Raw genomic sequence first — 26,815 nt, 5'->3', positions numbered from 1 at the left:
GGCACCTCCTTCCTCTTTCGATGCCCCCTCTCCAACCCCAAAGAGTCAGTCTCCCTCGGCGTGCGCTTATACTTCCCGTCTCCAATCCGAACGGCACCGCCCCCCGACGGCCTGGCGCGGCGCGCAGAGGGGCTGGCCTGCCGAGTAGGCGGTGCGCCGCCGCGTCGTCCTCCTCGCTAGTTGCCCAGCCCGCAGCTGGCATGGTGCTGCAGCCGCCGCCCGGGCGGCATGGCGACCTGGAAGCGCGACAGTCGGCTCACCGCGCTGCAGCGGCTGAGCTGCGCCGGGCTGGCCGGGGCGACGAGCCACAGCCTGACGGCGCCGCTGGAGGTGTTCACCGTCCTGGCCCAAGTTGGCACTCCCCACTCCCGAGGGGGGCTCTGGAGGACTGGGCGCAACTTGTGCAAGGCCGAGGGCCTCGGGGCCCTGTGGAAAGGCAACCTCACCGCCTGCTTGCGCCTTTTCCCCTACAGCGCCCTACAACTCGCCTCCTACCGCAGGTAAGCCGGGCTGGGGCACCCCTCCTCCTTGCTCAGAGCAATGTTGGGCGCAACCGGTCCATAGCAATGCGGGGTGACGTCGCAGGGAGAGAGGGCAGCGAAGGAAGGGGAGGCTGCTCTCCGGTGGCTAATAATTTTTGTAGTTCGTTATGATTTCTTTCAGACTGTCCAGCTTTTTCCATTGCTGTAGGCGCCTGGGAGGACGCCAGTAAAGCAGCAAACTTGCGCTCACTTACCTACGAGTAAGCTCCATTGAACATGGTGACACTTACTTCCGTGTAAAAATGTATAGGACTGCGCTGTAAAAATGGCTTCAAAAATAAAAAAAAACATGTATAATATTAAACAATCAAAAGGATGGACTAACAGGAAAGAGAGTTAACCGATGGAGTGTGGCAGATAAATGTGAAAGTTTTGGGGGATTGTTTTTCTTATAAGAAAATCAAACCAGAAGCCTTAAAAATGAAGAATAATTAAACTGCCCACAAGATGTTATTTTCCGTGCAAAAAAAGGGGGGGAAATATGAATCTGAAAGGGAGGAATTTAAAGCACAATCTCCCCCCCCCCCCGCGACACACACACCTCCTTTCATACAACTCATTGTAAGCTGTATTTTGTACCACATTACAGAAGTTAAAACGTCTTGTTTTTGTTTGGTTTTGAGTCAGAGAATGGAAATGGAAATGGACTGCCTTGACCCCAGTGGTGGGAGCTAGATATAGCTTCTGGGGCAGGGTCCTGAGGAGAGCGGTAATTCAGGTCTCATTTAAACAAAACAAAACAATAATCTTAGGCTGTTGAGTTTTGTGCTTCTGTCTACAAGAAGACATTAAAATACAACAAGCAATTCAAGCAATAAAACAATAAAAAGCAACATAAAATTGCAAATGCAATAAAGTGATTTTTTTTAAAAAAAAATTACCTGTGTTAGATCTCAGCCTCGGTTTATTATCTGTAAAATGGATGTATTAGCAATGTACTGCTAACTGCATTTGCAGTGATTTGTTCTCCCAAAAAGATGAGAAGATCCGATTCTTACAGTTTTACAGATGGGGAATTTCAGCAGAGAGGCAGGAATTTTCCTGTGGCTACATCCAACAAGGGAAAAAAGGGTAACACTCCCTCTCCCAACACTTTATATCTGATGTATGTCATTTTGGAAAGGGAATCTTCATTATTTCAGCCTTACACTGAGCAGTGAGCCATGAAATATGAAATTCCCAGTGAAGGGAAGGTTCACGGAAGGTCTTATTTGGCCACTCACCAAACTACAAAGGTATAAGACAAGAGCAGCTGGAAAACAAACCAAACATTGGAGAAACAAACCATGATAGTTTGAACATCAGTGGTCCATGTTTAATGGTTAATTCATGACTTAAATCAGTGGTTCCCAAACTTTCCCTCCCCCCGAAGGACCACTGGAAAATTGATGAGAGTCTTGGTGGACCATTTTAAGAATTGTTCTGCCTGTTGTAACAATTGTAATGCTCTTGTTGTCGGTATGATTATCTGTAATGCTGTATGATTTTTATTTCTTCTTTTTTATATAGTATTTTATGGTATTGCAATTTGCATTCCATACAATTCAAACTCTAATCCAATAAAAAACAATATAATAAATAACAGAAGCAATAAAAATAAACATGAATATTTTTTTTTTGCAATTAAATCTCGTTTTATTAAAGTAATGGATACATCAAAGGCATTGCGCTTCATAGAAAATCCTGCACTAACTCACTAAATGTCCCTAACTACACTCTAGAGCGTATGAAGGAAGTTGACTCAGCAACTCCCCACTGTGAGTTGCAAGCTTAAGTAGGAAACGTTTTTGATCATAATCTCTGACTCCTTTGCAAGTCCTGTCTCTGCCCTGTCTGTTTCTTGCGGCAGCGGGAGCGAGGTGATGGGGGGGGTGTTTCCAATGGCTCATCGGAGGACACCTGCTCCTGCGTAGCAGGCTCGAGGTCAGGAGGCTGCATCACGCTGGTGGCATCCTGGGAACTGCTTCATAAACATGAATATTTAATGCAATGGATGTTCCATCTCCGATCTTCAGCCACAAATACACAGACACACAGCGGACAACCTGAATGAAGTTTGCGGACCACAGTTTGGGAACCCCTGGCTTAAACAAACCATGGCTTAGCGTTGTGTGTGAATCACCGGCTTTAGGCCTCCAGTGTAGCTCACTTGTGATATCTCTCCCCCTTCTTGTCTCACACTAGGTTTGTCTTGCTGTTTGTGGATGACTTGGGTCACATCTCCCAGTGGGGTTCGATCATGGCAGGAAGTTTGGCTGGGATGGTGGCCGCTGTTGCAACATACCCGACCGAAGTTGTCAAGACACGTCTCATTGTACAAAACTGGTTGGAGCCCTCCTACAAAGGAATTCTTCATGCTTTGTACATGATTTATCATCAGGAAGGCATCGCTGCACTTTACCGTGGTGTTTCACTGTCAGTATTAGGTATCTGTGACTAAATTCTTGTTTTCTGCAACATTAAGGGTTGGCATGGCTACTGGAAGAAAGTCAGTGAGGCTTTGCTATTTATTTATTTTGCTTACAGTATACCCTTTGGAATTCCCTCCTGTTAACTATTGGACAGGCGCTGTCTCTGGTGTCGCTTCAGTGCTAGTGAAGACTTTCCTCTTCCAACAAGCTTTTCAAGTAGAGATCTTTCAGAGTCTGGATCTGTACTGGAATTGTTTTTTTGGTTTTTTTTAGATGTTTTATCACTTCTGTGTTTGCTTTAACAGCACACGAGTAGCATATCAATATCATATCAGTCTATCAAAAGCTTAGGGGGAAAAGACCTTGCTGTGGAGAACATTCAACAGATGGGGAGCCACAACTGAAAAAGCACTTCCTACATTTCCCTCTTTTCTAGAGAGAAATTAATTGCTGGAGAAAGATATTGCTACCATGCACTGCTTGCAAGCTCCTCTGAGGCATCTGGCCAGCATTAGCAGATGGGATGCTGAGTTAGATGGTCTGTTGATCTGGCCCAGCATAGCAGTTCTTGTCACTAGGTGCCTAACAACATTCACAGGCAAGTCTTTTTTGTTTGCTTTTCGTGACAGGTGCTATCCCGTTTTCCATTGGTTCTTTCCTCGTTTACACCAATCTGCATAAAATCTGGGCTGAACCCAGCCTCCGCTTCACTCCAGTGCAGAGCTTCATCAACGGCTGCCTGGCAGCTAGCGTTGCACAGACACTTTCTTTCCCTTTTGAAACGGTCAAGAGGAAAATGCAGGTATGCAATTGAGGCCTGCTATAACTTCTAGAGCTGGGGTGTGGCAGCACACCAGCCTCCACTGCAGGAGATGCCAACCTTTTGGGGTCTGTAGGCCCATTTGCAAAAATGGAGATGCTGTAGTGGGTACCACATACACCCCCACAACCAAGCACACACTGCTACGTGTTCTCTTGGCTACAACAGAATGCTGCTTTGATGCCTAATTTCAGCGGGAGGAAGGGATCCTGTTGGCAGCAGGGAAGGCCTACGGGACACCTGTTCTAGTAGTACAGGCAATGTTGAAAGGTGGTGGCATCCCAGGAGCAGGAGGGCTCACAGGCCAGGCAAGTACACCTCTTCTGGGCTGCACTGTTGCTTACCTAGTGGACTGGAGGCAATATCGTACCTGGGTGTGTGTGCAGGTTTAGCACTATGCACCAGTTTATAGAGCAAAAGCAGGTAGAAGGTTGATCATGATCTCTGTGTGATCTGTAATTGATCACCAAGGATTTCTGATTTATCTGATCCAAGTGGCAAGTTATCTGTCTGAGCCACAGTATTCCCTCACTGTAAAATGGGACTTTATAGTCCGTAACTTGCTGTTCCTTAAAACTGCAAGTACAAAAGCCCCCCCACACTCAACTGCCGTGTCTTGCCTTGAATTAATAACTTACATCTCAGCCTCCAGCCCCAGCCCCTTTGGTGTCCTCAAGTGCACCTGTTTACTTTTCCCATAGAAGTAAATCGTTAGCATTCAAACTTAATGGGAAGAGGAGACTGCTGCATTTCAGGTCGCTTACGCGTGAGTCAGAACTTTCACCCCTCGCTCTAGCACTGGACTGGGATCCTGCAGGGGGTGCAGCACGCACGGCACACCCTTCCATGGCCTTGCTGCCTCTCCCAACTACAGTAAGGGCTGATAATTGGGAGATTTCCAGATCCTCAGCATAGCAACAGATCTTTTGGTTCTTAAGCCTTCTGCTGCCTGTCACTTGCAGCCTTTCCCTATCAGGATCTTTCCCCAGTTTATTTAATATCTTGGACACAAGCTAGGGGAAAACAATTCTGGGAGGGAGGGCTTGTGGGTAAAGTTGAGGCGACGGAGGGGAGGATCAAGCTCACCCCTTCTGCCCACCAGTTGTCCCCTGCAAATGCTCCAGCCACACATTTGTTACAGATTTGGAAGCCCTGTGACTGGAGAAGAGGAAGCTGCCTCATACTGAGTCAGACCACTGGTACATCTCTGTGTTGCACTTTTAAATCACTATTATACCACTTTGAGTAGCTGTGGCTTCCCCCAAACAATCCTGTAGCTTGTAAAGGCTGCTGAGAGTTGTGAAACTGACTCCTATGCCCCTCACAGAGCTACAGTTCCCTGGGAAGAAGGATTGATTGTTAACCCACTCTAGAAACCGTAGCTCTGGGAGGGGGATAGGGATCTCCTAACAAACTCTCAGCACCCTTAACAAACCATAGTTCCCAGGATTCTTTGGGGAAGCCATGGCTATTTAAAAGTGTATAATAGTGCTTTAAATGTATGGGGTAGATGGGGCTTAGCTGAGTATGGTCCACACTCTGGCAGTAGCTCTCCAGGGGTCTCTTGCATCCCTTCCTGGAGATGCCAGGGATTGAGTCTGGGACCTTCTGCATGCAAAGCTGATGCTTTTCCACTGAGCTACAGTCATTCCGTTTATGTTTTTGCCTTACAAATGTAGTTCTGTCCTCAGCTACTGTATATAGCTGGTAGAGGAGAAACGTTAGATTATATTGAGCCACTAGGTTGTGCTATTTCATCTGCTAAATGCATTTCCAGCTCAGAACCCGTCCTTGTGTCTCGCTAGTCCAGCCTTTCTTCAATCTGGTGCCCTCCAGATGTTTTAGGCTACAACTCCTTCAGCCAGTGCAGCAATTGGAGATGGCTGTCCATGAATATGGAGGAACATTCCAGCCTCCTTTTATACCTAGAGTCTCCTAAAAGCAGGGATGGGGAACCTGTGGCCTTCCAGAAGTTGTTGGACTCCCATCAGCCCCAGCCAGCATGGCCAGTAGTGAGGGATGATGGGTGTTGGAGTCCAGCAACACTTGGAAGGCCACACCTCAGGTTCCCCATTCCTGCCTTAAAGGATGGTCTGAAACCCAGGGTTCCATTTGAGCTGAGGCCAAGCTCCCAAACCAGTTGTTATTACCAGGGTTCAGCCCTATAACATGTGAAATATTATTATTTTAAAGTTAACAAAAAACTCCCTTTCCTTCTTCCCAACCTAGCTGGGTCAAACCTTTTTTGGCTATTGAAGGGTGCAATCCTGTGCACACTTAACTTGGGAGTAAGTCCTATTGAATTTAGAGGGACTTGCTTCTGAGTAAATATTTATTTATTTTGTTTAACAAAATGCATATACCACTTCATTGTAATAAAATATCTAACCAGTGTACAAAAAAAACCACCACCTCACATTGAAAGTATCAATTAAAAACAGGTATTTAGAAACATTCAAAAGATAATCAAAATCAACAGTAAACTAGGAAGAGAATAACACACATGTCAATTTCTGGATGGGCTTGCCTAAACAAAAATGTTTTAAGCCGGCATGGAAAAGAGTACAGCCAAAGTGCCCCTGATGGCAGTAGCCAGCAAATTTGAAAGTTTAGGTACTGCCACACTAAAAGAACAATTTCTTACCAGTGCAGAACAGGTATTATGTGGCACCTCTAACAATGCCTGTTCTGTAGATCAAAGTGATCGAGTGAGCATATCTGGGTCATGTTTTATTTATTTAACAAAATATGCTTAGAATTGGGATGCATGTTTCTTCTTTAAAAAACTAGAAAAACTTAAATTTACAGAGTCCTCTGTTGTGCACCCTAATTGTCTCCCTTTGTCTCTCTCTTTCTCTGTGCTCCTGATGGGCTTGTTAGAGAAGTAAAAGGTACAGTATGCATGTTTGGGCATGGATCCTCCTGGCTTAGAATAAAGAGTGGCAGTGTGGGGTAGGTTTCTTTTCTGCTAACATGTTGCCGGATTTTAGAAGAAGCACACAAACCACTTGAGAGTATTAAAATGTAAGGCAAAGATGACTTTGCATAACTATTTTCACATTTTAGCAAATGTAAAACGCCTGGAGTTTCTTTACTTAAGGACAGCATTTGGAAGATCCTTTTGCAGACTCTTTGATCCTCCCTTTACAGTGTGGGCAAAGAAACCAAGAAACTTTCAAGTTACCAGAGTAATCATGCGGAGCCCCACAACACAAAAGTCATGGGTCTGGACAACTGTGAGTTGTCCCACAAATCTGCCCTCTGGTACCGGCCTCTTAAAACATGAGCGGAGCTACTGTAACATTATCCCTGAGCCCCCAAGCCCTAGTTTACTTTGCTGTACAAAGAGGATGCCATAGCCAACAATACTAAAAGCTATGGGCAGGTCCAGGAGACTCAACAGGGCCACACTCCCCTGCCTCTGTCTCTTCTAACATAGTCAAGCAAATCCAGAGAGATTACTAGGTGAGCAAAAATCTTAACTGACTTGCCATTAATATAGACCTTATATCAGGGGTCAGGGACCTCAGGCCCAAGGGCCAAATGCGGCCCTCCAGGCCTCTCTGTCTGGTCCTCAGACCTCTTCCCCAGGCCATAATACTGTCACTGGCTCTGCTTCACAACCGAGTGTTTTTGCCTGGCTGGAATGTGCCCTTGAACTCCCATCATTCCTTTTGCTTGCCTGGAGGTAGGATAGAGAGGGATGTGTGAGGGTGTGCAGAAACTGGCCGCCTGCACAAAGCTAGAATTCACAGTTTTGCTCCACCCACTGTTTCCTCTGGACCTACCCACTACCACCATGTGGCCTTCGGGAGATTGCCAGAATGCGGCCCTTGGGCTGCAAAAGGTTCCCCATGTCTTCCTTATGTCATCTATTTTTGGTGCACTAAGAACCGTAAGAGGATATATAACATACACACTCCTCTTTTACAAAAGGTTTCTTGACTGGTTGCCTGGAGATACGTCTTATTTACCCAGTGAAAGCGATTTGGCAGTAGATTAATTATGGACAAAAGGAAATCTTTCCCCACACAAGGCATACTTTTTATGGAATTCACTGCAGTGATAGCCTCTGGTTTAGGTGTCTGGAGGACAGGCCTATCAACAACTAGTAGCCACAAGTGGGGCCTGTAACAAAATGTTGCAGTGCAGAGTGCTTTTGTTCACTGTGCCAGCCAGCTAGCCTTCCCACCTTCCACCTGCCATTCCATTGCCCCTTCCACCCAATTTTCTATCCCCCAACCCCATCACTCAGCACTTTTAGTAGTAGTAGTAGTAGTTAAATTTATATCCCGCCCTTCCTCCCAGTAGAAGCCCAGGATGGCAAACAAAAACACTATAAAACATCATAAAAGTAGACATTAAAATATATTAAAACAAAACATCTTTAAAAACTTATTAAAAACATCTTTTTAATAGAAATATTATTACATTTATTAGTAGAAATATTACATTTCTATCCCACCATTCCTCCAAGGAACTCAAGGTGCCATATATGGTTCTCCTCCCTCTTCATTTTATCCTCACAACAACACTGTGAAGTAGGTTACTCAGAGAGGCTGTGATTGGCCCAAAGCCAACCATCATCATCATGGCTGAGCGGGGATTTGAACCCTGGTCTCCCAAGTCCTAGGTCAACCACTACACTACACTGGCTCTCACACCACACCACGCGTAAGCCCTCATAGCCCTGTTTTGGAAAGTTTCTTCAACTTCACCTTAAGGATTTCCCCCCCCTAAAGATTGTTTTGTGCTTCTGCAAATCTTATCTGCTGATACCTCCTTCATGTATGCATGGGTGATGCCATTAGTCTAAGTCAGTGTTCTTCAACCTTGGGTCCCCAGAGATAGTTGGATTTCTACTTCCATCATCCTCAGCCAACTTAGTCAGTGGTCAGGGATGGTGGGAGCTGTAGTCCAACAACATCTGGAGACCCAAGGTTGAAGAACAGTAAAACACCACCACATGACACCTGATGATGAGAAATAGGTAAAACGGTAGTGGAGTGGATCCTCTCTGCGCTCGGAGGCTGTTGACTTCTGATTAACAAATGATGGAGACGTAAAGTCCAAAAGTCAAGGTAAACAAACTATAAATAGTAAATACGCTACATTTTCAGCCTATTTATAGACTAAACCTGATGCCAGTGGATGCATATGCATCATTTAATACAAACAGCGCATAAGAAAAAAGTTGAACCGTGTCATGAATGTGAAAAGTAGAAACAAGGATCACAAAATAAAATAAAAACTAGGGAAGTACAAATTTTAAATAAAATCTAAGCACTACAGAGACTCCAGGTGGCTACATCCATGAACTATAAGAATATAATAACGTATGCACAGCATGAGTAGAAACATGCAGTAATATGAATTAAGAGAAGGACAAAACCAGCACAGTACATGAAATGTTCTCAGTATTTTTCAATGAAGGTCTAAAAACACAGGAATGCCAGACGCATTTCGGCTTAATCAGCCTTCCTCAGTGGCATGTATTCTTCTTCAACAGTTCCTTGCGTGTGAATTCAGTTATCTCAAGATATCCCCATTGTTTCTAGCAAAATGAATGAATGGTCACTATCTACACACTGCACTAATTTGCAGAATCATCAATATTCAAATATAGGATCCAGCAATCATATATGGCCTCTTTTTGGAAACAGGATGTTAACCGCTGGGGGAGGGGAGCAACTATGTTTTGTAAAGCCACTTGGGTGGAAGGGGTTAAACAAACCCATGCCATTTCTCTGGTCAAATGATAAGAAACACATACCTGGCACATGTATCCATTCAGGCGTTGTTGGGTTTCATTAAAACGTCAGAGTAACCATAGACGTCTCATCATAACATATAGTTTGGCCCTTTGTCTAGGCCTAGAGAGCGAGGAGTTTCTGGAGCTTTGACTGCACTTACATTTAGGGAGTTGATGGTACTATTTCATGCCATCATCTCAAAGCCTCTTTTCACTGAGAGAAAAATGGCAAGGTTGATGGCATGCTGCCAAGCATTCCCGCAGCCACCGTCAGCTAGCAGTGACTGTAGATTTTCCACCAAAGTTTGCAAACTGCCAGTTTTATAAGTGTAGATATACCTAGCAGTAAGTGTCAGTCTTTGTCAGCTCTCCCAGGGTTATCCAAATAATACAAGACACCCAAGTGTTCTAGAGGAAGGGAAGGGCAGAGGTCCTTTTAACTGAAAATGATAGGGATTGAACCTGACACCTTCTACATGCCAAACATATGTTCCACCACTGAACTATGCAGCCTCCTTCCTTTACAGCATTCACATGTGCTGCAATCTCCTAGGTACACTTTTGAGGGAGTAAGGCTGCAATCCTAACCTCACTTACCTGAGAGTAAGCCCCAGTGAATTCAATAGGACTTAGTTCTGAGGAGACATGGTTAGGATTGTGCTACAAGTCCCATTAAACTCAGTGGGGCTATTTTTGACAAAATGTGCGTAGAATTGGGTGTATGCAGGGCAAGCCTATAGATGCATGCCCAGAAATTAGTCCCACTGTTCTCAGTTGGACACGTTCCCAAGTAAGTGCACAGGATTGCAATCCTATACACATTTACCTGACAGTATGTCCCATTGAATTCAGTAGGCTTACTGCTAAGTACACATGAATAGGATTGTTACTACATGTGATTTTTCCTGTCAATTGTCTTATTTCTTTTTCAGTTTTCCCCCCCTACTCTTTCATAAAACTTGAATTTGGGATCCCCAAAACAAATTGATTTGTGGTAGGTTTCAAACCGTCAAGAGTGAATTTCAGGACAGATCAAAGGAAATACACATGTGGAACTAGGGTGGGCAGATACAAAAGAAGGCAGAGTTCCTGCATCTTTATTAGTTGTTTCCCCTGCTGAAATTCCCTCTTCTGTACAACTAAAGGTGCAAAAGCCCTGCCCTCTTTTGCATCTGACAATCCTATAATGGCATTTACCACAATAAGATCTGGTGATGGCCATCAATTTAAGTAACTTCCAAAAGCCAATTAACAGCATAGGTCTACTCAGAAGACCCATTGCGTTAAGTGGTACTTACTCCCAGGGAGATGCGTACAGGACTGGAGCCTAAGCCAAATTCTTGGAGGACTGCAGGTCTGCCAGTGTTTCTGTTGGCTGTGATAGCTATAAATGGACATCCTAAGAAAAGGGGTCAACATTTTAGAGAATCCTAAAATATTAGGTCAGACCCTGATACCTGGCGACCTTTGTCTCAGCTAGGGTGGCCAGATACAAAAGAGGACAGGGCTCCTACATCTTTAATAGTTATATAGAAGAAACAATTTCAGCAGGTGCATGACAAGCAATACTTGCTGACATTCCTTTTTTTTACACTATTACTAAAGGTCCAGAAGCCCTGTTCTCTGTGGCCAGTGTAATGTCAACCAGCAAAGGAATTCTTAAGTAGTAACAACTTTTAATGTGTTTTTTTTAAAAAACCCATTCATTGCCTTCCAATCTTCCAACATTAAAGAGTCCCGTTGTCTCAACCCATCCCTTTGCACAATCTGTGCCTGATTCCAAACCCTTTTCCCTCTAGAGGCATTACTGTGTCATTTTCCCAGGACCTTCATTTGGGCAATAGGAATAAGCACATCTCCAGACAAACAGAATTCCCAATGCTTCATTGAAGCTTTGACTGAGGGCTGTGAGATTTGATGCCTGGCTTCCTTCAACCTAGGAGTCCTTAGCTATCTGCAAGCATCCCTGTTAACCTAGCCCTCAAAAAGATTCTGTGTTCTTATTTTAGATTTCAGATTAAGTGAAATAAACTCCCCAGGTACTTCTGCATTACTTCTTTTCCTAATCCCTTATTAGCAAGGCTGACACATCTTTCACTCCCAGGCTTTCTGACTGAAAAGATAGTTTCAAAGAATTTTTGCACCAGCGGAAGGATCAACTAAAATCTGTGTTTATTAATTATGTATTTTTAACATATTTCTATACCACTTTGGTTTGGTTCATTAAATTATATATAACTTAATATTATTACTTGGTTACTGATTTATTTGCTTTACTTATTTACTTAATGTATTAATGCTAAAGTATTTTAAACCTGCTTCGGTATCAAAAGGCACCTTTATTGAAGGGCATGGTGATGGGAAAATTTATTTAAAATGTAATCTATTCCTCAGTTAAAAAGCAGATAGCTAATACAATAAAAAGACTTACGTCCAGTTAACAGCTCTCTTGAAAAGTGCTTCTCTGTAACTGAATCATGCCTAGGAGGGTTTATTTTTCAGTAAACAAAGCAGAGCTGCCAAGAACTTAAAATATTGCAGTGGAAGCAACTCATGTATCATCACCAGGCATCCATCTGGCGGAGGGGATCACTTTAGGCTTATCACCTCTAGGAAGCTGTTAAGGCCTGATTTATACAAGACATAGGAACGTAGGAAGCTGCCTTATATTAAGTCAGATATTTGGTCCATCTAGCTCAGTATTGTCTACACTGACTGGTAGCAGCTCTCCAGGGTTTCAGACAGGGGTCTCTCCCAGCCCTACCCAGAGATGCTGGGGATTGAACCAGGAACCTTCTGCATGCAAGGCAGATGCTCTATCACTGAGCTAGAATCCCTACTAGGGTTGCCAGGTTCAGGGCCTGAGACTGATCCTGTATCTTTAGAAGAAGAGAAAGTCAGCCAAGTGCAGGTGTTCTTGCAACACTGTAATGGGAAAAACCACAAGGTGGAATTCTCCTTTCCCCCTGCATAGCTGTTAAAGATACAGAAGACCTCTTAGTTGCCAGGCCCAGCCTTCAAGAAGTCTTCTGTATCTTTAAAAGCTGTGCAGGCGGAAGGGAGAATTCCACCTTGTCATTTTTCCCATTACAGAGTTGCAAGAACACCTGCACTTGGCAGACTTTCTCTTCTCCTAAAGACAAAGGATCAGTCTCAGGCCCTGGCCCTGAACCTGGCAACCCTAGTCCCTACTGATGTAGATATGGGGCACAGGGAATGTTCTTCCTTTGCAAACCTTCCACACACATCTGGTCATGTTTAAATGCCTTTGCTCATATGTGCTTACCCATTTGCATGCTAACTCGGGTGATCGGTAGCCCAGAGAACTGTAATGCCGGTATGCTAGCGTTACATGTGAATGGTGTAAGTGTATTTAAATGTGATGTGGTACGTGTGGAAAGCATACACAGGTAAGAGCTTCCCGCATGGAAGCCCACAGCTGAAACTGGATCTGCATATATAACAGAAGGAGATGGGAAGGAGGTAGGTGTTCAGATAGGCTGTACCACTACAGGTTGCAAGTTGGGGATACCACTTTTGAATGCTCTTCTGTTGTTGTTGTTGTTTTATTTTTAATTACAATTTTATTAAAGATAAAAGAGAGAGGAAAAACCTTGTCAGCTCGCATTACCAGAACATTTAAACATCTATACATCCATTTTAGTTTAGATCAATATATGCTATCCAAATAGGCATCCAGGCGCAACTGGTGTTTGTAGAAAGTATGCTCAAATGTAACAAGGGTCTTTAAGTCTTCAAACCATTGCATAATAGTTGACTCATATTTGTCCTTCCAGGCTGAAAGTATGAATCTCCTAGCGACTAAGTCCATTCTTGTTGTTCTGTTGTTGTTTTAAGTTCCCGCAAATAGAAACATAGTGTCTCAGGGAATTTTGTCTGCGGTGTTGGTTTTCTGTTGATAAGGAGTTTTTAACCTAGGGGAGCATATTAAAAAACATGATCCCTCTCCTAAAGGCTGAAACTGTGTGGTCCATTCTGTGGCTTTGTTCTGGTCCTTGCCTGTAAACCAGTCTTAATTTGTTGTAAGAAAAGGAGCTTCTTTCCTCTGTGCATGAAAGTTTCTGAGGTGAACCTGCAACATCAGTATCTTCTTTTATCTTCAAAGTGCTTTCTAAAATTGAAGAATGAGAAATGATTTCTGCCCTTACGGCTTAACTTGTAGGTCTTGGCGGACATCTCACACAGGGCCTTGCAAACATGGCTTAACATAACATTTGTATGGGAACTAGGCCAGAGAGAAAGCAAGAGATTCCTCACTGTAAGTACTGAAGTTGTTGTCATGTTCCTTCAGCATAGTTGGAGTAGCGGTTTCTAAATTGTTGAGCATGACAATGAAGGGCCGTATAGCTCAGTGGTAGACCATCTGCTTTGCATGCAGAAGGATGCAGGTTCAATCCCCAGCATCTCTCAGTAGGGCTGAGAATGTTCCCTGTCTGAAAGCTGCTGCAAGTCAGTGTAGACCATGGACAGAGAACCTGTAGCCCTCCAGATGCTGATGGTCTCAAACTCCCATCAGCCCTAGCCAGCATAGCTAACGGCCAGGGATGATGGGAGTTGTAGTCCAGCAACATCTGGAGGGTCAGAGGTTCCCCACCTCTAGTGTAGACAATACTGAGCTAGTTGAACCAGTGGTCTGACTCAGTATATGACTGCTTCCTACCATCTATGATAAGTTGGAGTACAATAACATCTGAAGGGCCACAGGTTTGCCATGAGTGATTTAGGCAAATGGGATCAGATAATCTGTGGCGCAGAATGAAACCCAAGTAGATCTCTCCTCGTCTTTGCATTGGTGCAAGGCTGATACTCAGTAGCCTGAATCTTGTGCCCAAAATTGATAAAATGTGGTATCAACCAAACTAAGACTGCAGTCCTCTGCACACTTACCTGAGAATGTAAGCCTTATTTAATTCAATTGGAGGTTCTGAGACATGCATGTGATTGTGCTATTGGACTGCATTCATATGTGCATTTATGTGGGAGTAAGCCCCATGGAAAACAGCACAACTTGATATGGAGCAAACATGCATCAGATTGTATGTTAGTGACTAAGGGTGCTTCCAGACCACAAAGCTTATGCAATTACAGCTGATCTGGTGCTCTTGCACAAGAGATCCACTTCCTCCAAAACCCAGACTTTTTGCATTTAGGAAAGTGGTGAAAAAACACACTAAAAAGTGTGGGATAGCATTTGCTTGATGCAACATTGTATAACCTCCCCCATCCCCATCAGGATGAATGCTCAATAAATAGCCAACACCGTACAACCTCCCCACAAACTTTGTGTAATCAATTCAGGACGAATGCTCAATAAATAAGATGTCTGGAAGCGACCTTAGCCTACAATAATAACCCCACTTTCCTGGAAGTAATCCCCACTGAATTTAATAAGACTTCCTTCTGAGCAGACGTGGTTAGGCTTGCACTGAAAGGATGTCACAAGAACAGGTCCTCTCTATTTTAAATGGCATTTATTCTATTTCTTTTAAATGGTTCTGTGCTCTCTCCGGAGCAGGCTCAGAGTCCTTGCCTCCCACGCCATGGAGGGGTTGACATCCATTTTACGGGCATGGTAGACTGTTTTAAGCAAACAGTGAAGACAAAGGGAGTGCTCGCCCTGTGGAACGGACTCACTGCTAACTTACTCAGGGTACGTAATCCTGCACCTGTTGATCAATACCAGTGGGAGTCTGGTTCATTGTGCTCCCAATTTCCCCCCGCTGGGATTTAACCATGTTCATGTGAATAGATTGTTTGACTCGTTCACTGTATTTGGTCATCTCTGTTTTTCTTTAAAACCTTTGTGCATACCCGATTGTACCTTTCTTGGGTCAATTTTGGCCTTAAACCATTCATATTGGGGGTATTTTTAAATATTAATGATATTGTTCTTAATAAGTGAGATCTGAATATATTTGCTTATTTATACAAAAACACACATACCTCAACAGTTCTCATATATTTCAAGGCAGCTGTCAAGGATGACCTAATCCTTAATGTAAGTGGGTTTTTGTTTTGTTGAGATATTAGTATAGGATTGCGTACAATTTTGAAAAGTTACCACTCTTTAACATAACAAAGGTCCATCTTTCAAGATTTTGTGCTTGGGGAAAAAAAAAACTCCCTGTTTATAGTAATGCACCAGAAATAAAATAACTTTTTTTAAAATAATGTGTACACTTTATTCATGGCCCACCACTGGTTTAAATTTGTCATTGCTGATTAACACCATAATCCTATGCACATTTACTCAGAACTAAGTCCCTATTGTGGGCTTAATTATTTATGTACGTTTATATCCTGCCTTTCTTGCACGGAGCTCAAGATAGTTCTTCCCCTCCCCATTTTATCCTCCTAACAACCATGTGAAGTAAGTTGAGCTGATCTAAGATTACTTCCCCAAGGTCACCCAGTGAGCTTCATGGCTGAGTGTGGAGTTGAACCCAGGTCTCCCAGACTCTAGTCCAGCACTCTGACCACTAGATCATATCGTTCTGCATGAGCAAATATGCACAGGCTTGCACTGTAACAGTGGCCTTCCACCAGGTAGTTTTAGTTGATTGATCTAATTAATCAATCAATGATCTAATTAATATAATTATAGATTGCAACCCTGCTTTTCAAAGACCAATACCCTAACCAAAGAGTTTTCCCTAGCAGGTTTGAAGCTTAGATCATCATATGAATAATGTGGAGATGTTTGTTTGTTTTTAAAACAGATTGTCCCATATTTTGGGGTCATGTTCAGCACTTTTGAATTCTGCAAGCGTGTCTGCCTGTATCGAAATGGTTACATTGATTCCCCTCTAAGCTACAAGCTAACTCCAGGTGTGGACCAGAGTTTACAGCCTCAAGAACTCAAAGAATTTAAACTCCTTGGAAGAAGAAACTTTTAAGCCCCAGGAAGCATTTTCTGGAAAGCTATACTGGAAAGCCACACTGTAAAATAGGACATTGTGACTTACTACCAGCTGCTTACTCTTCATCAGGGAGACATCAATGAAGACATTGAACTGTTGTTAATAGCATGCCACTTCTTACTTAAAAGGCCTGTTAGTGAGAACACCAGGCGTACACAACTGGATGGCCCACCAAGGCAGTGGAGTTCACCACTTACTAGTTATGGCCTGCTATGCACTAAGCCAAGGGTAAGGAATCTCCAGCCTGTGGGCCACATGTGATGTCAAGTGTGGGGCAAGTACGGACGTGGCTATAACAATCAGGAGTGTAAAGTGAACTCCTGCCTGCTCCTTTGGAGGCAAGACTCCTTGTCAATACCGTTGGGAATCCTGCAGTGCAGCTGAGGGGCTCCCTCACCCCATTTGGAGGACACAGTTCCTTCAAAGAGGCTTCCTGATCAGCGGTTACAGCAAGCCCCTTCGAAGGCACATCTTCAAAGGAAGTTACTGGTATCCAGTAACTGGATCAGCCAGCTGTAACTGCAGGGAGTTGGGCAATTAGGGATCTGGCCTCCCTGTTCCTTACCCCTAAGCGAACCTGCAGTCTGAGTCCTGGGCTATACGTGCAGCAGAATAAGAACACGCAAACCATAGCAACTTAGTGCAGTAGGGAAAGTCCTGTTCCAGTTCCTTCCTTGCTCTGTTATGTTTTCTGACTTCAGATAGCTTTTTGATGTAGGGGAGGATTGACATTTGTGATCCCCCATCCAGAGTCTGAAATGAGACAGTTCGTTCCAACCCCTTAACCACTTAATTCTAGCATACATGTAGACCAGGCCCCAGAGAGGCAGGAGAAATAAGGCCACCATATATGGAAGATGGGCTGTGTTCAACACATTGAATCTCAGGTTGTGCCTGTCTGTCATAAACTGGTGCAACTGTCACCATGAAAGGGATACAAAGTCTTCTCGGAAGGGAGGACAAGGTATCATATCAGTGTCTTTGGGGAGGGAGAATGCCAAAATAAGAAATCAGGTATTTGCTTGCTTGCACTGAAAATTCCGAACTGTTTTTGAAAAGTGAAAAGCATATGCAAAGGGATAACCGACAATCACAAAAATGATAAAAAAAGATGTTTGATGCTGCATATCTTTCAGACTATACACGGTCAAATTTAAAAAATGGGCTTTAAAAGAGGGAGAATTGAGCTTTTGCAGGGGGACAGGGTAGGGAGATGGGAGAAGGATATTCTAACTGGAGAATTCCTTGATGAATTCTGACCTTAGAGCTGATTCACATAAGGAAAAGAATTACATGCCCCTGTGCCTAGGCTTGATCTCTCAGGCTGGAGTTCTGTGCACACTTACCTGAAAGTAAGTGCCACTGAGCATAGTGAGACTTACTTCTCAGTAAACATCAACTGATGGCAGTGATGTCAAGCCGTCTGGATCACCTGCACAATCAAGTTCCCTGATGGGAACTCAATTGTGCAGCCAATCCCTACAGAAAGCAGTTTTGCAACCTGGTGTTTGGCGCTTCCCAAGCCCCAAACATTGGGCTAGCAAAAGCCCCTTGCACCACAACTCCCAAGTTCCCAAAACCACTGGTTGTTGGGCATTTTGGAAGCACTGCTCAAGGAACTTTGACAGGTGGACGGGACAACCCACCTGTCAATTATCTGGTGTCATAATGCTTGCTTTCCAAAGGTACACTGTTTATTTTGGGAAGGTGAACTTTTAATTACATGATTCTCTTCCACCACTGCTTGCATTCTGAAGTATTACTACCTAAGAGGGCTCTGCTACATGATGCTTCTGACTGTATAGACTGGCTCTTGCATTAATTTACAAAGCTCCAAACAGCTTCGGTCCAGGGTACCTTAGGGACCACCTGAACCCTTTTATCTCATCTCAGTCCCTGAGATCATCTGCAGGAGCATCATTGGTCATTCCCCAAGTTGGTGAGGCTCATTTGATAACAAGAAATTGAGCCTTTTGTGTCATCAGCTCAGTCCTGTGGAATGCTGTGCCAGTAGAGATTCAGCAGGCTTAATGCCTGCTGAAAACTTTTCTGTGCTACCAGGCACAAAATATATCTTTCTGCAATAGTTAGTTAATGATTTCTGATTAATTTTTTTACATGGTCTTACTGTATATATAGATATGATCGCAAACTGCTTTGATTTTTTTATTAATAGTGGGATACAAAATATTTTTACAATAAAATTTTTAAAATGTGTCATACAAGAGTAAGACAAACTGCCCTTGCTGAAATCCCCGCTTCTGTACAGCTATTAAAGTGGCACAGGAGCCCTGTAAACATATTTTGTATCTCTGTAGGCAAGAAGAATCATTCCTCTTGGAAGTCTCGCTATTATTGACATGGGTTGTCAGAATCTGGTCTGGCTCCAGAGGATGGCAAGGTCTAGCACAGGATTGGATAAACCTTTTCAGCCCAAGGACTCCATTCCTTTGGGGGGGGGCTACCTTCAGGGGGCCACATGCTGGTGCGTCGAGCCAGAGGCAAAAGAGGGCGAACCAAGAATTGTGAATTTTACTGTTGTACAGTAGGCTAGTTTCTACACACACACACCACACTCTGTTCTCCATCCGGGCAAGCAAGAGGCATTATCAGAAGTCAAGGGCACGTTCCAGCCAGGCAAAAACACTCCAAGGGGATTGGTGAGGGGAAGAGTCCCAACAATCAGGCAGAAAGGGTTGGAGGGCCGCATTTGGCCCTGTGGCCTGAGGTTCCCCACTCCTGGTCTAGCAGTTGCCAGGGCCCCAAGACCAGCACAAGGCCCACTGACACCAAGGATTGAACCTGGAGCAACTGCATGCAAAGCGTATGCTCTACCAATTGAGCTAAGACCCCCTGCCTGAGATTCAGTACACAAAATCACACACAGGAGCCCTTCAGGTGATTGGTGCCCTGTCATAATTGGCAGGAGGGGTTGTCATTGAGAGGCTCTGCTGCCTTCAGTCCCACAGGGCTTAGGGGTCAGGCAGGGGTGGGGAAACCCCAGGCCTTCCAATTTGGCCCGCAAGATTGTTTTCTCTAAGCCACACTCACCTGCCTCACTTCTGATGCCATATGTGACATTAGGTGGGAGGCAGAGAGATGCAGCTGGATTGGCTGGCCTTGCAGCCCATCCCTGCAGAAAGCAGGATTGAACTCCTTGCACATGGGAAGTTCAATCCTGCTTGATCAGGACCCCCCCCTTCTCTCTCTCTCTCACACACACACACACCAATTTTGACAGGTGGGTGGGACCTGCCACCTGACAATCATCTGATGTGGTCCTGCCCACCTGCCAAAGTTGACTCATGGGATGGGAGAGCGGATAAAGACCTGGCCTGAGGAGGCCAAAAAAGTTCCCCACCCCCTGCCGTAAGGGAGCAGAAGGGAGAATCTGATCAGAATAAGGATAGTAGTAACAACAATAAAGATACGGGGGGGGGGAGGCGGGTTTGAAGGACGCCATTCCCACCTTGGTGCCGTCAGCCAGAGAATGCATTTAAGGACACACAGCCTGTTCCTTCCTGAAGTTGCCCAAGGAACACCCTGCCTGCGTCATTGAGCGTCATCCAGGTGCAAGCCCATACCGCCTCCTTCCCTAAGCGAAGCTCTGCCTCCCTGTCCCCTTCCAAGGTTAGAGCCCTCTTCCTTCATGCGCTTCGCCTACTGCGCCACATCCGCTGCACGCCTTGTCAACTTAGGATCGGGGCTTCTTTGCATTATCACTGGCAGCGTGTGATCCTCCCAGCTGCCAGGGTCTTCCCAAAGGGGGGGGGCGGGAGAAGGAGGACACAGACCACACCACCACTGCAGTTCTCTCTGCAGTCCCTCCCTCCAGCTCGGAGCCAATCAGGGCAATGGGAAGCGGCTGTGCGTAGATGCCCGCGTTTCTCCTCCCTCCGTTCTCACGTTAAAGCCTGAGCGGTATAAAAACCGGCCATTTCAGTTGCTCGGTCTCAGTAAGTCGGCCGTTTCCGCACCATTTGTGTCTGGGGCCAGTTTTCTCCCCTCGCCGTCTTCTCTTCCCATCGAATCTCACAAGTAATTCTCCCGTTCCCCTTTCCCGTGCGCTCAGCGTACTTTTCCTATCCGGCATCATGACTGACCAAGCTATTTCGTTCATGAAAGATTTCTTAGCGGGCGGCGTGGCGGCCGCGATCTCCAAGACGGCGGTGGCCCCCATCGAGAGAGTCAAGCTGCTTCTGCAGGTACAGGGATGGTGGTGATGGAATCGGACGCTCTTCCGGCGGAGAGCGCTGAAAAGGGCGATTTGGAGGGGACGGGGGAAAGAGAGAAGCGGCTCCTGAAAAAGTAGTTCTCCCGTTGGCTTTGAGGTTGTCTGGGGATCGCGTGGGGAGGGCTAGGGGTTCGGAGAACAGTGCCGGGGGCTCCTAAAGGGAGCAGGGACCGGTCGATTGGCTTGGAAAGCTGCTTTTGCCTCGGGCGCAAAGCGTGCTTTTGGGCGTTCCGTGCGCTAAGGCGCGCCGACCTTATCCGCCTTTGTCTGGAGCGATGCGTCCTCGTGGCACATCCCGGCAACAAGGCGATGTAGGGGATTTTTTAAAAAGACGTCACTCTCTTCCTTCTCTGCTCTTCTCAACCCCCCCCCCCCAAGGTCGCTCCAAGGAGATGTAGGCCCGGGCATCCTCTAGTTCCCTCCTTCCGCTGCTTGGACCAGAGAGCGGCAAAACTATATCTCCAGCTTCAATTTTGAGCTTGCCTATCCTTCGCCTAGAATAGACTTTCTCCCTCTTTTCTGCCCGCCGGTTCAATGGGTGGGCCGTGGCCTTCATTGGCATCCAAGATCGGGCCTAACATTCCATGCTAGGCTTGCGATCGGGCTTCCTTTCTTCCTCTTCCCCCCGCCCCCGGCGGCTCAGGCTTTGGTGGTGCTCCGCGCATGCGATCGGTTAGGGCCCCGTATCCAAAAGGCAGACGCGGCTTTCCTTTTTTTCCTTACACGCACCGGTCGAAGGGTAGGAAGCCCCACGCTGGCCGGCTGGGAACCTGTGGCGGAGCTGCTGTTGCTGCTGGCGAGAACTAGTTCCGCTTATGCAAATCCCGGCCTGGCCTTAGATTAGTTGCGGGGGAAGGCGAGGCTGGCTGGTAGGAAGGGCGACGCGACTCGAGCGCGGCCTTTACCCCGCAGAGCAAGGCCTAGGCTGCCTTTCCTGCTACTGTTGCAGGCAACCTGCCACTTAGCAACACGGCTGCTTCATCCCAGCAGCATCTCGCAACTCGAGGAGGCTCGGAGGTGGTGCTTTCTCCCTTTCCAGAGTGAAATGGCTTCGAAGCGAAGCCCAAGGTCTTGGGGTGGCCGTGGGGAGAGTCTCTTTAGGGCAGGAGATTCATTGGATTGTGTAAAGGGAAGGGGGATATCGGGTCCTGTGATGATAAAATAAACCTGTGTGTGTGTGGCATCTCTCCAAACTCTGTAGAACCCTTGGTGCTGCCTTGATTTTAAAGCACCCACCCAAAAGTTCAGTGGGTTGACCTTGAGCTGAATTTGAAGCGGCCTTGTTACAGAAACGGGTTGGTTACCTAGCAGAACTTTGCATGTTGTGGTTCAAAATCATGCTTTCCAAAGAGTGTGGGCTGTAGCAAGAGGTGGCCTCTCAAGGTCACGATGGTGAACTGGAAGTACTGATCAACTAAGATAGGAGTCAACAACTAGAGGGGGGGACAAACAGAGACCCTTGAGGAGTACTAAGAAGAGTGGGATCAGTTCTCAGTCCAGAACCGAGAATGGCAGATGAATGATGGAGACAAGTTGGCAGCCTGCTTTGGGATACGGGATCTGGCTTGCCACCTTCCGTCCCCTCTTAGCCAATCGTCCAATCACTTTTAAGTAGCTGTGGAGCAGGGAGCTGTGGACACCTTGAGACTTTTATGAGGGCCAGAACGCAAAGATCTGGATACAACCCCTTTGTAAAGAAGGTCAGCTTGCAATGAAGTTATCACTAGCTGGATTACAGACATTGTCTGGTTATCTTGCCAGAGGCCAAATAAAATGGAGCCTGTCTAGGATACAGATTTGAGAGATGACCTGTCTGGTAGCCATTGGGGTCACTGGACAAGGAGGCCTTCCCTTATCAGGCTAGATTTTGTTCTTTAAAAAAACCTATGTCTCTCTTCTCTAAGTTTAATCCCTGCCTGAAGGCCTGGTATTTTCTTGAAGTCTGCTTCTAGTTCATGGTTATGACTCTTTCTTTTATCCCTCAAAGGCAGTGATGTGTACCTAAGTTATGTTAAAAGTAGGTGTGATAATGGCTTTTCATTCTTAGGCCTGGGTCAGATGTGCACGGAAAGGACAAAGGGAGCATTCAAGGTCTCTCTCCTGTTAGGCCGGGTCAGAAAGAAACTGAGAGTTGATCCTTGATCTTAAATGTGTGTCATTATCATGATGGAAGAAAAAGGCATAGGCATTGCTTGCTTTAGACAATTGTGAATTGGAAAGCCTGGTTTATATAGCCCTTGTAACTTGATCTTTCTGACTTGTGCCTTGCTGTGCTGCTTGGGTTTCTCAGGAATTCTCTTGATTCAGTTAGGGTAGGAATTGGACGCATGTGGCCCTCCAGATATTGTTGGATTCCAGCTCCCATCAGTATAGACCACCTCAATCAGGGATGATGGGAATTGTAGCCCAACAGAGGGAAGTCTTTTTGTAAAGATTTACTGCCTTGACATCTGTTAGCTTAATCATCATTTGTTATCTGGGTCATATGGCTTATTTGGATATTTAAATTCTATCTCCTAGTGATGTTTCACCTATATAAAGGATAATGTGCTATATTTTGTTTTGATGTAGCGTAATATTGTTCATTTTTGAAATTTATATTAAACTATATATCTGAAGGGGCCACAGTTCTCCCATTCCTGAGTCAGAGCTTCAATCCATATTGTGGGTAATAATGAGCACCCAGACTAGGTTTCTTAAGTTGGGGAAGACACACAAACTGGTGAATGGCATTGCCAAAATGAGGCACTGCCAATGAAAGGACACCTCAGAGGCCTCCAAGATAGTATTTTGGAGGCATGGGGAAGACTGTGCAAAGATAAATTAAGCTGTGGCATTGCAAGCCATGGGTAAAATGATAGTCTGCAAGACATCTCTGCTCTAACCATGGCTTATAAACTATTGTTAACATTGCCTATGGCTTAGTGTGTCATGGGGACAAAGCCATTGAATAGGTAGCTGACCTTAACTTTTGCTTTCTATTTTGACAGGTGCAACATGCAAGCATGCAGATCACAGCAGACAAGCAATACAAGGGCATCATTGACTGTGTCGTCCGGATTCCCAAAGAGCAGGGCTTTCTGTCTTTCTGGCGTGGCAATTTGGCCAACGTGATCAGATATTTCCCCACGCAGGCCCTCAATTTTGCTTTCAAAGACAAATACAAGCAGATCTTCCTGGGTGGTGTCGACAAAAGAACCCAGTTCTGGCGTTATTTTGCTGGCAATTTGGCATCTGGTGGAGCCGCTGGTGCTACCTCTCTGTGCTTCGTCTACCCTCTTGACTTTGCCCGAACACGTCTGGCGGCTGATGTAGGGAAAGCTGGGGCTGAACGTGAATTTAATGGGCTCGGTGACTGCCTGGTCAAAATCTTCAAGTCGGATGGCCTTCGGGGGCTGTACCAAGGCTTCAATGTCTCTGTCCAGGGCATCATCATCTACAGAGCAGCTTATTTTGGTATCTACGATACTGCAAAAGGTGTGTTCCTTGGGCTTTTACGGCCACCTTCTGTTTCTTCTTTTTCTCAGCCAAAGTTGGGAGGTGCTGCAGCTTAAGAATAACTTTGACTCTTCCCCCCCCCATTTCTTCACTTTCAGGAATGCTGCCTGATCCAAAGAACACCCACATCTTGATCAGTTGGATGATTGCCCAGACAGTTACTGCCGTTGCTGGCTTGACATCTTACCCCTTTGATACAGTTCGGCGGCGTATGATGATGCAATCTGGTCGCAAAGGTGGTACGTATCAAAGCCTCTGCAAGGGAGACAGAAAGCAGTTGATAGTGCAGTAGATTTTTTTTTATCTCTGTCATGATGTGTGTGTACTCCCATGCATGTGCCAGGGTACATAATCATGTTTTGGACACACAAGGCATTGTATATCAAACCAGATCAGCTGTCCTGTCTAGCACTGTGGTGTTGTTTCAAGTCTAAACTTAGCTGTGTTACCCAGTTTTCCTAAGTGGTTGGAACATCTTTCATTCAGAGCATGCAGTTCTGCAGCAGAGCTACTGTGTACTGAAGTTTCAACTGGTAAGCTGAGTCTTGTGGAAGGGAAATTTCTTGCGAGGACAGAAGAACTGGTTTAGAAAAAATGAGAAAGCCCTCTGGAGCCTTTCTAAATTTGATTAGAATACACTGAACACGAGCATAAACATTTATTGCCTGATAGAGCCATTCATGTCAGATGCTCTTGGAGTCACTGATTCATAGGGTCTCCATAAGTCATAATCAACTTGAAGGCACATAACAACAACAGAGCCATCCTGTTAAGTTGGCCCCAAGTGCAACAATTTTAAGACTAATTAGAAATCCTATAGAAGAAATGCAAAGCCTCCTAGAAACATTAGAAAAAGGCTAGACTTGGAAAGCGAAGTCAGTCTCTTTGCCCTGCTTCTTGCAACTTTAGCACCCTCTTCAGCAAGCAATCCATAGGGAAATGTACTCTATCATGCAGGAACAGGTGGATGCCTTCTAGGTATATGATCTTTCCCAGTCTTATTCTGCTGCTTGAGGTTTTAAGCAATGAACATTTGTTATATACATGTAGAACTGAATGTACCCAGAGGACATCCAGTCCATCCCCCTGCATGACCACGTCAAGTTAACTCATGCACCTCAGTTGCAACACCTTCTGCAAACTCCTCACATCTGTCCATTTCTCTCTTAAAATCCAGTTTAAGAGGTCTGAATAGCATGACAACCAAAACAATCTGTCAACACGTCGTTCTGTTTGTTTATTTATTTATTTATTTGGTTACATTTATATACCGCCCTTAGCAAATAGCTCAATTGAGCAATACTTGTACAGACCTCTCTCTCTCTCTCTCTCTCTCTCTCTCTCTCTCTCTCTCTCTCTCTCTCTCTCTGCAAAGTTAAAACATGGAATCCTTTAACAAAAGGGAAATAATTGAGACACTTAGACACTCTCAAACAAAAAACGTATTTTATATGCCTGATTTGATGAACAATCATAAGGAAGGGCTGTAGCTCAGTGGTAACAGCATATGCTTTGCATGGAGATGGTCCTAGGTTCAACCTCCGGCTACCCCAGGTACAGTTGGGAGAGACTCCTATCTGAAACCCTAGAGAGCCATTGCCTGTCAGTGTAGACAACACTAATAGCCTGACTTGGTATTGGGCAACTTTCTATCTTCCTAAACATTCTTCTCCCTTTAAAGGTGCACTGTAGCATCAGGTCCTTATTTCTGATTGGCTGTATGTGGTAATACACAACTCTGAATGGCTAGCACTTAGCAGCCAATCAGAATATTTTGCTCCACTTCTCACCCCTCTGGTTAACCTTTTCACATCATCCCAGAATTTGGTGTGCTGCATACTTAAGTAAACATGGTGGGGAGTGGAATGCAAGAATGCTAGGCCTTTGCCCCTCTTAACGTTCGCTCAATCCTCAATCCTCTAGTTCCCTTGCCCTACTGTAACTTAGTCTGTTCCTTCTCTGTTTTTAGCCCTGGCTGCACTTCCTTCCCATTCCTGTTTTCCTTGTGTCAAATGGTACATTGTATGCTCCCCGGGGCAGGGACCTGTACTCAGTAAAACTTCATGCTGCACAAATCATATATGTGGAAGCAAAACAGAACAGCAGGTTTGCAGTAGGCATCAAAAGAATTATTTGTTTTCTATGTCAATTTTCTTTTTCTTCTGCAGCTGACATCATGTACTCTGGTACAATTGATTGCTGGCGGAAGATTGCCCGTGATGAAGGCGGCAAGGCTTTCTTCAAGGGTGCATGGTCCAACGTCCTCAGAGGAATGGGAGGTGCTTTTGTCCTAGTCTTGTACGATGAAATCAAGAAGTACACATAGGCCACTTCCCTTGCTTTTGGCACTTACTATGTAATATTCATGGACTGCATCAAAACTATTTATCAGTTCCTCCTGAGGTTTTTACTGGTTGGCAGAGGGGCCACAGTTCTGCTTGCCTGGTCTGTTTATCAAGTCATTCCCCTGACAATGGGACTCAAACTTTATTTTTATTCAGTCACTCCTGTTAAAATAAGTTTGAGAGAAATGAAATAAAAAATTAAAAAAAACTGGAACAAGTGTTTTGATTCTCCCTACCATGAATAACTTGCTCTCTGCTTAAACGATCATCAT

General features: G+C 45.0%; 2 protein-coding genes across 3 annotated transcripts; both read left to right on the top strand.

Annotated features, from left to right (window-relative positions):
• SLC25A43 (solute carrier family 25 member 43) lies at positions 1 to 20,639 on the top strand. Of its 2 annotated transcripts, XM_061598260.1 has the most exons (6): positions 1 to 500; positions 2,727 to 2,968; positions 3,583 to 3,755; positions 13,709 to 13,804; positions 15,062 to 15,196; positions 16,266 to 20,639. In XM_061598260.1, exons 1-6 carry the CDS (start codon positions 229 to 231, stop codon positions 16,440 to 16,442), a joined length of 1,095 nt encoding a protein of 364 aa, XP_061454244.1. In that variant the 5' UTR covers positions 1 to 228; the 3' UTR covers positions 16,443 to 20,639. The 2 variants fall into 2 exon arrangements, with proteins under 2 accessions (XP_061454244.1, XP_061454245.1); XM_061598261.1 differs by lacking the exon at positions 13,709 to 13,804 and having other exon boundaries at positions 6 to 500.
• Positions 20,561 to 26,746, top strand: SLC25A5 (solute carrier family 25 member 5). The gene is made up of 4 exons (XM_061598262.1): positions 20,561 to 20,671; positions 23,691 to 24,177; positions 24,297 to 24,437; positions 26,367 to 26,746. Exons 1-4 carry the CDS (start codon positions 20,561 to 20,563, stop codon positions 26,522 to 26,524), a joined length of 897 nt encoding a protein of 298 aa, XP_061454246.1. The 3' UTR covers positions 26,525 to 26,746.
• The last annotated feature ends 69 nt before the right edge of the window (positions 26,747 to 26,815 follow it).

The sequence above is a fragment of the Rhineura floridana genome, chromosome 16 (assembly GCF_030035675.1).
Source record: "Rhineura floridana isolate rRhiFlo1 chromosome 16, rRhiFlo1.hap2, whole genome shotgun sequence".
In the NCBI taxonomy this organism is placed as follows: domain Eukaryota; kingdom Metazoa; phylum Chordata; class Lepidosauria; order Squamata; family Rhineuridae; genus Rhineura; species Rhineura floridana.
The sequence above is the reverse complement of the archived record's forward strand: the minus strand, read 5'-3'. Positions and strand labels throughout refer to the sequence as shown.

Excerpts from the sequence above, each read along its gene's own strand:
- SLC25A5 (XM_061598262.1), top strand. The coding sequence starts at position 20,561 with ATGACTGACCAAGCTATTTCGTTCATGAAAGATTTCTTAGCGGGCGGC. Across the intron at positions 24,178-24,296 it reads TATCTACGATACTGCAAAAG|GAATGCTGCCTGATCCAAAG; the intron begins GTGTGTTCCTTG and ends CTTCACTTTCAG. Across the intron at positions 24,438-26,366 it reads GCAATCTGGTCGCAAAGGTG|CTGACATCATGTACTCTGGT; the intron begins GTACGTATCAAA and ends TTTCTTCTGCAG.
- SLC25A43 (XM_061598260.1), top strand. The coding sequence starts at position 229 with ATGGCGACCTGGAAGCGCGACAGTCGGCTCACCGCGCTGCAGCGGCTG. Across the intron at positions 501-2,726 it reads CAACTCGCCTCCTACCGCAG|GTTTGTCTTGCTGTTTGTGG; the intron begins GTAAGCCGGGCT and ends GTCTCACACTAG. Across the intron at positions 3,756-13,708 it reads CGGTCAAGAGGAAAATGCAG|GTCTTGGCGGACATCTCACA; the intron begins GTATGCAATTGA and ends CTTAACTTGTAG.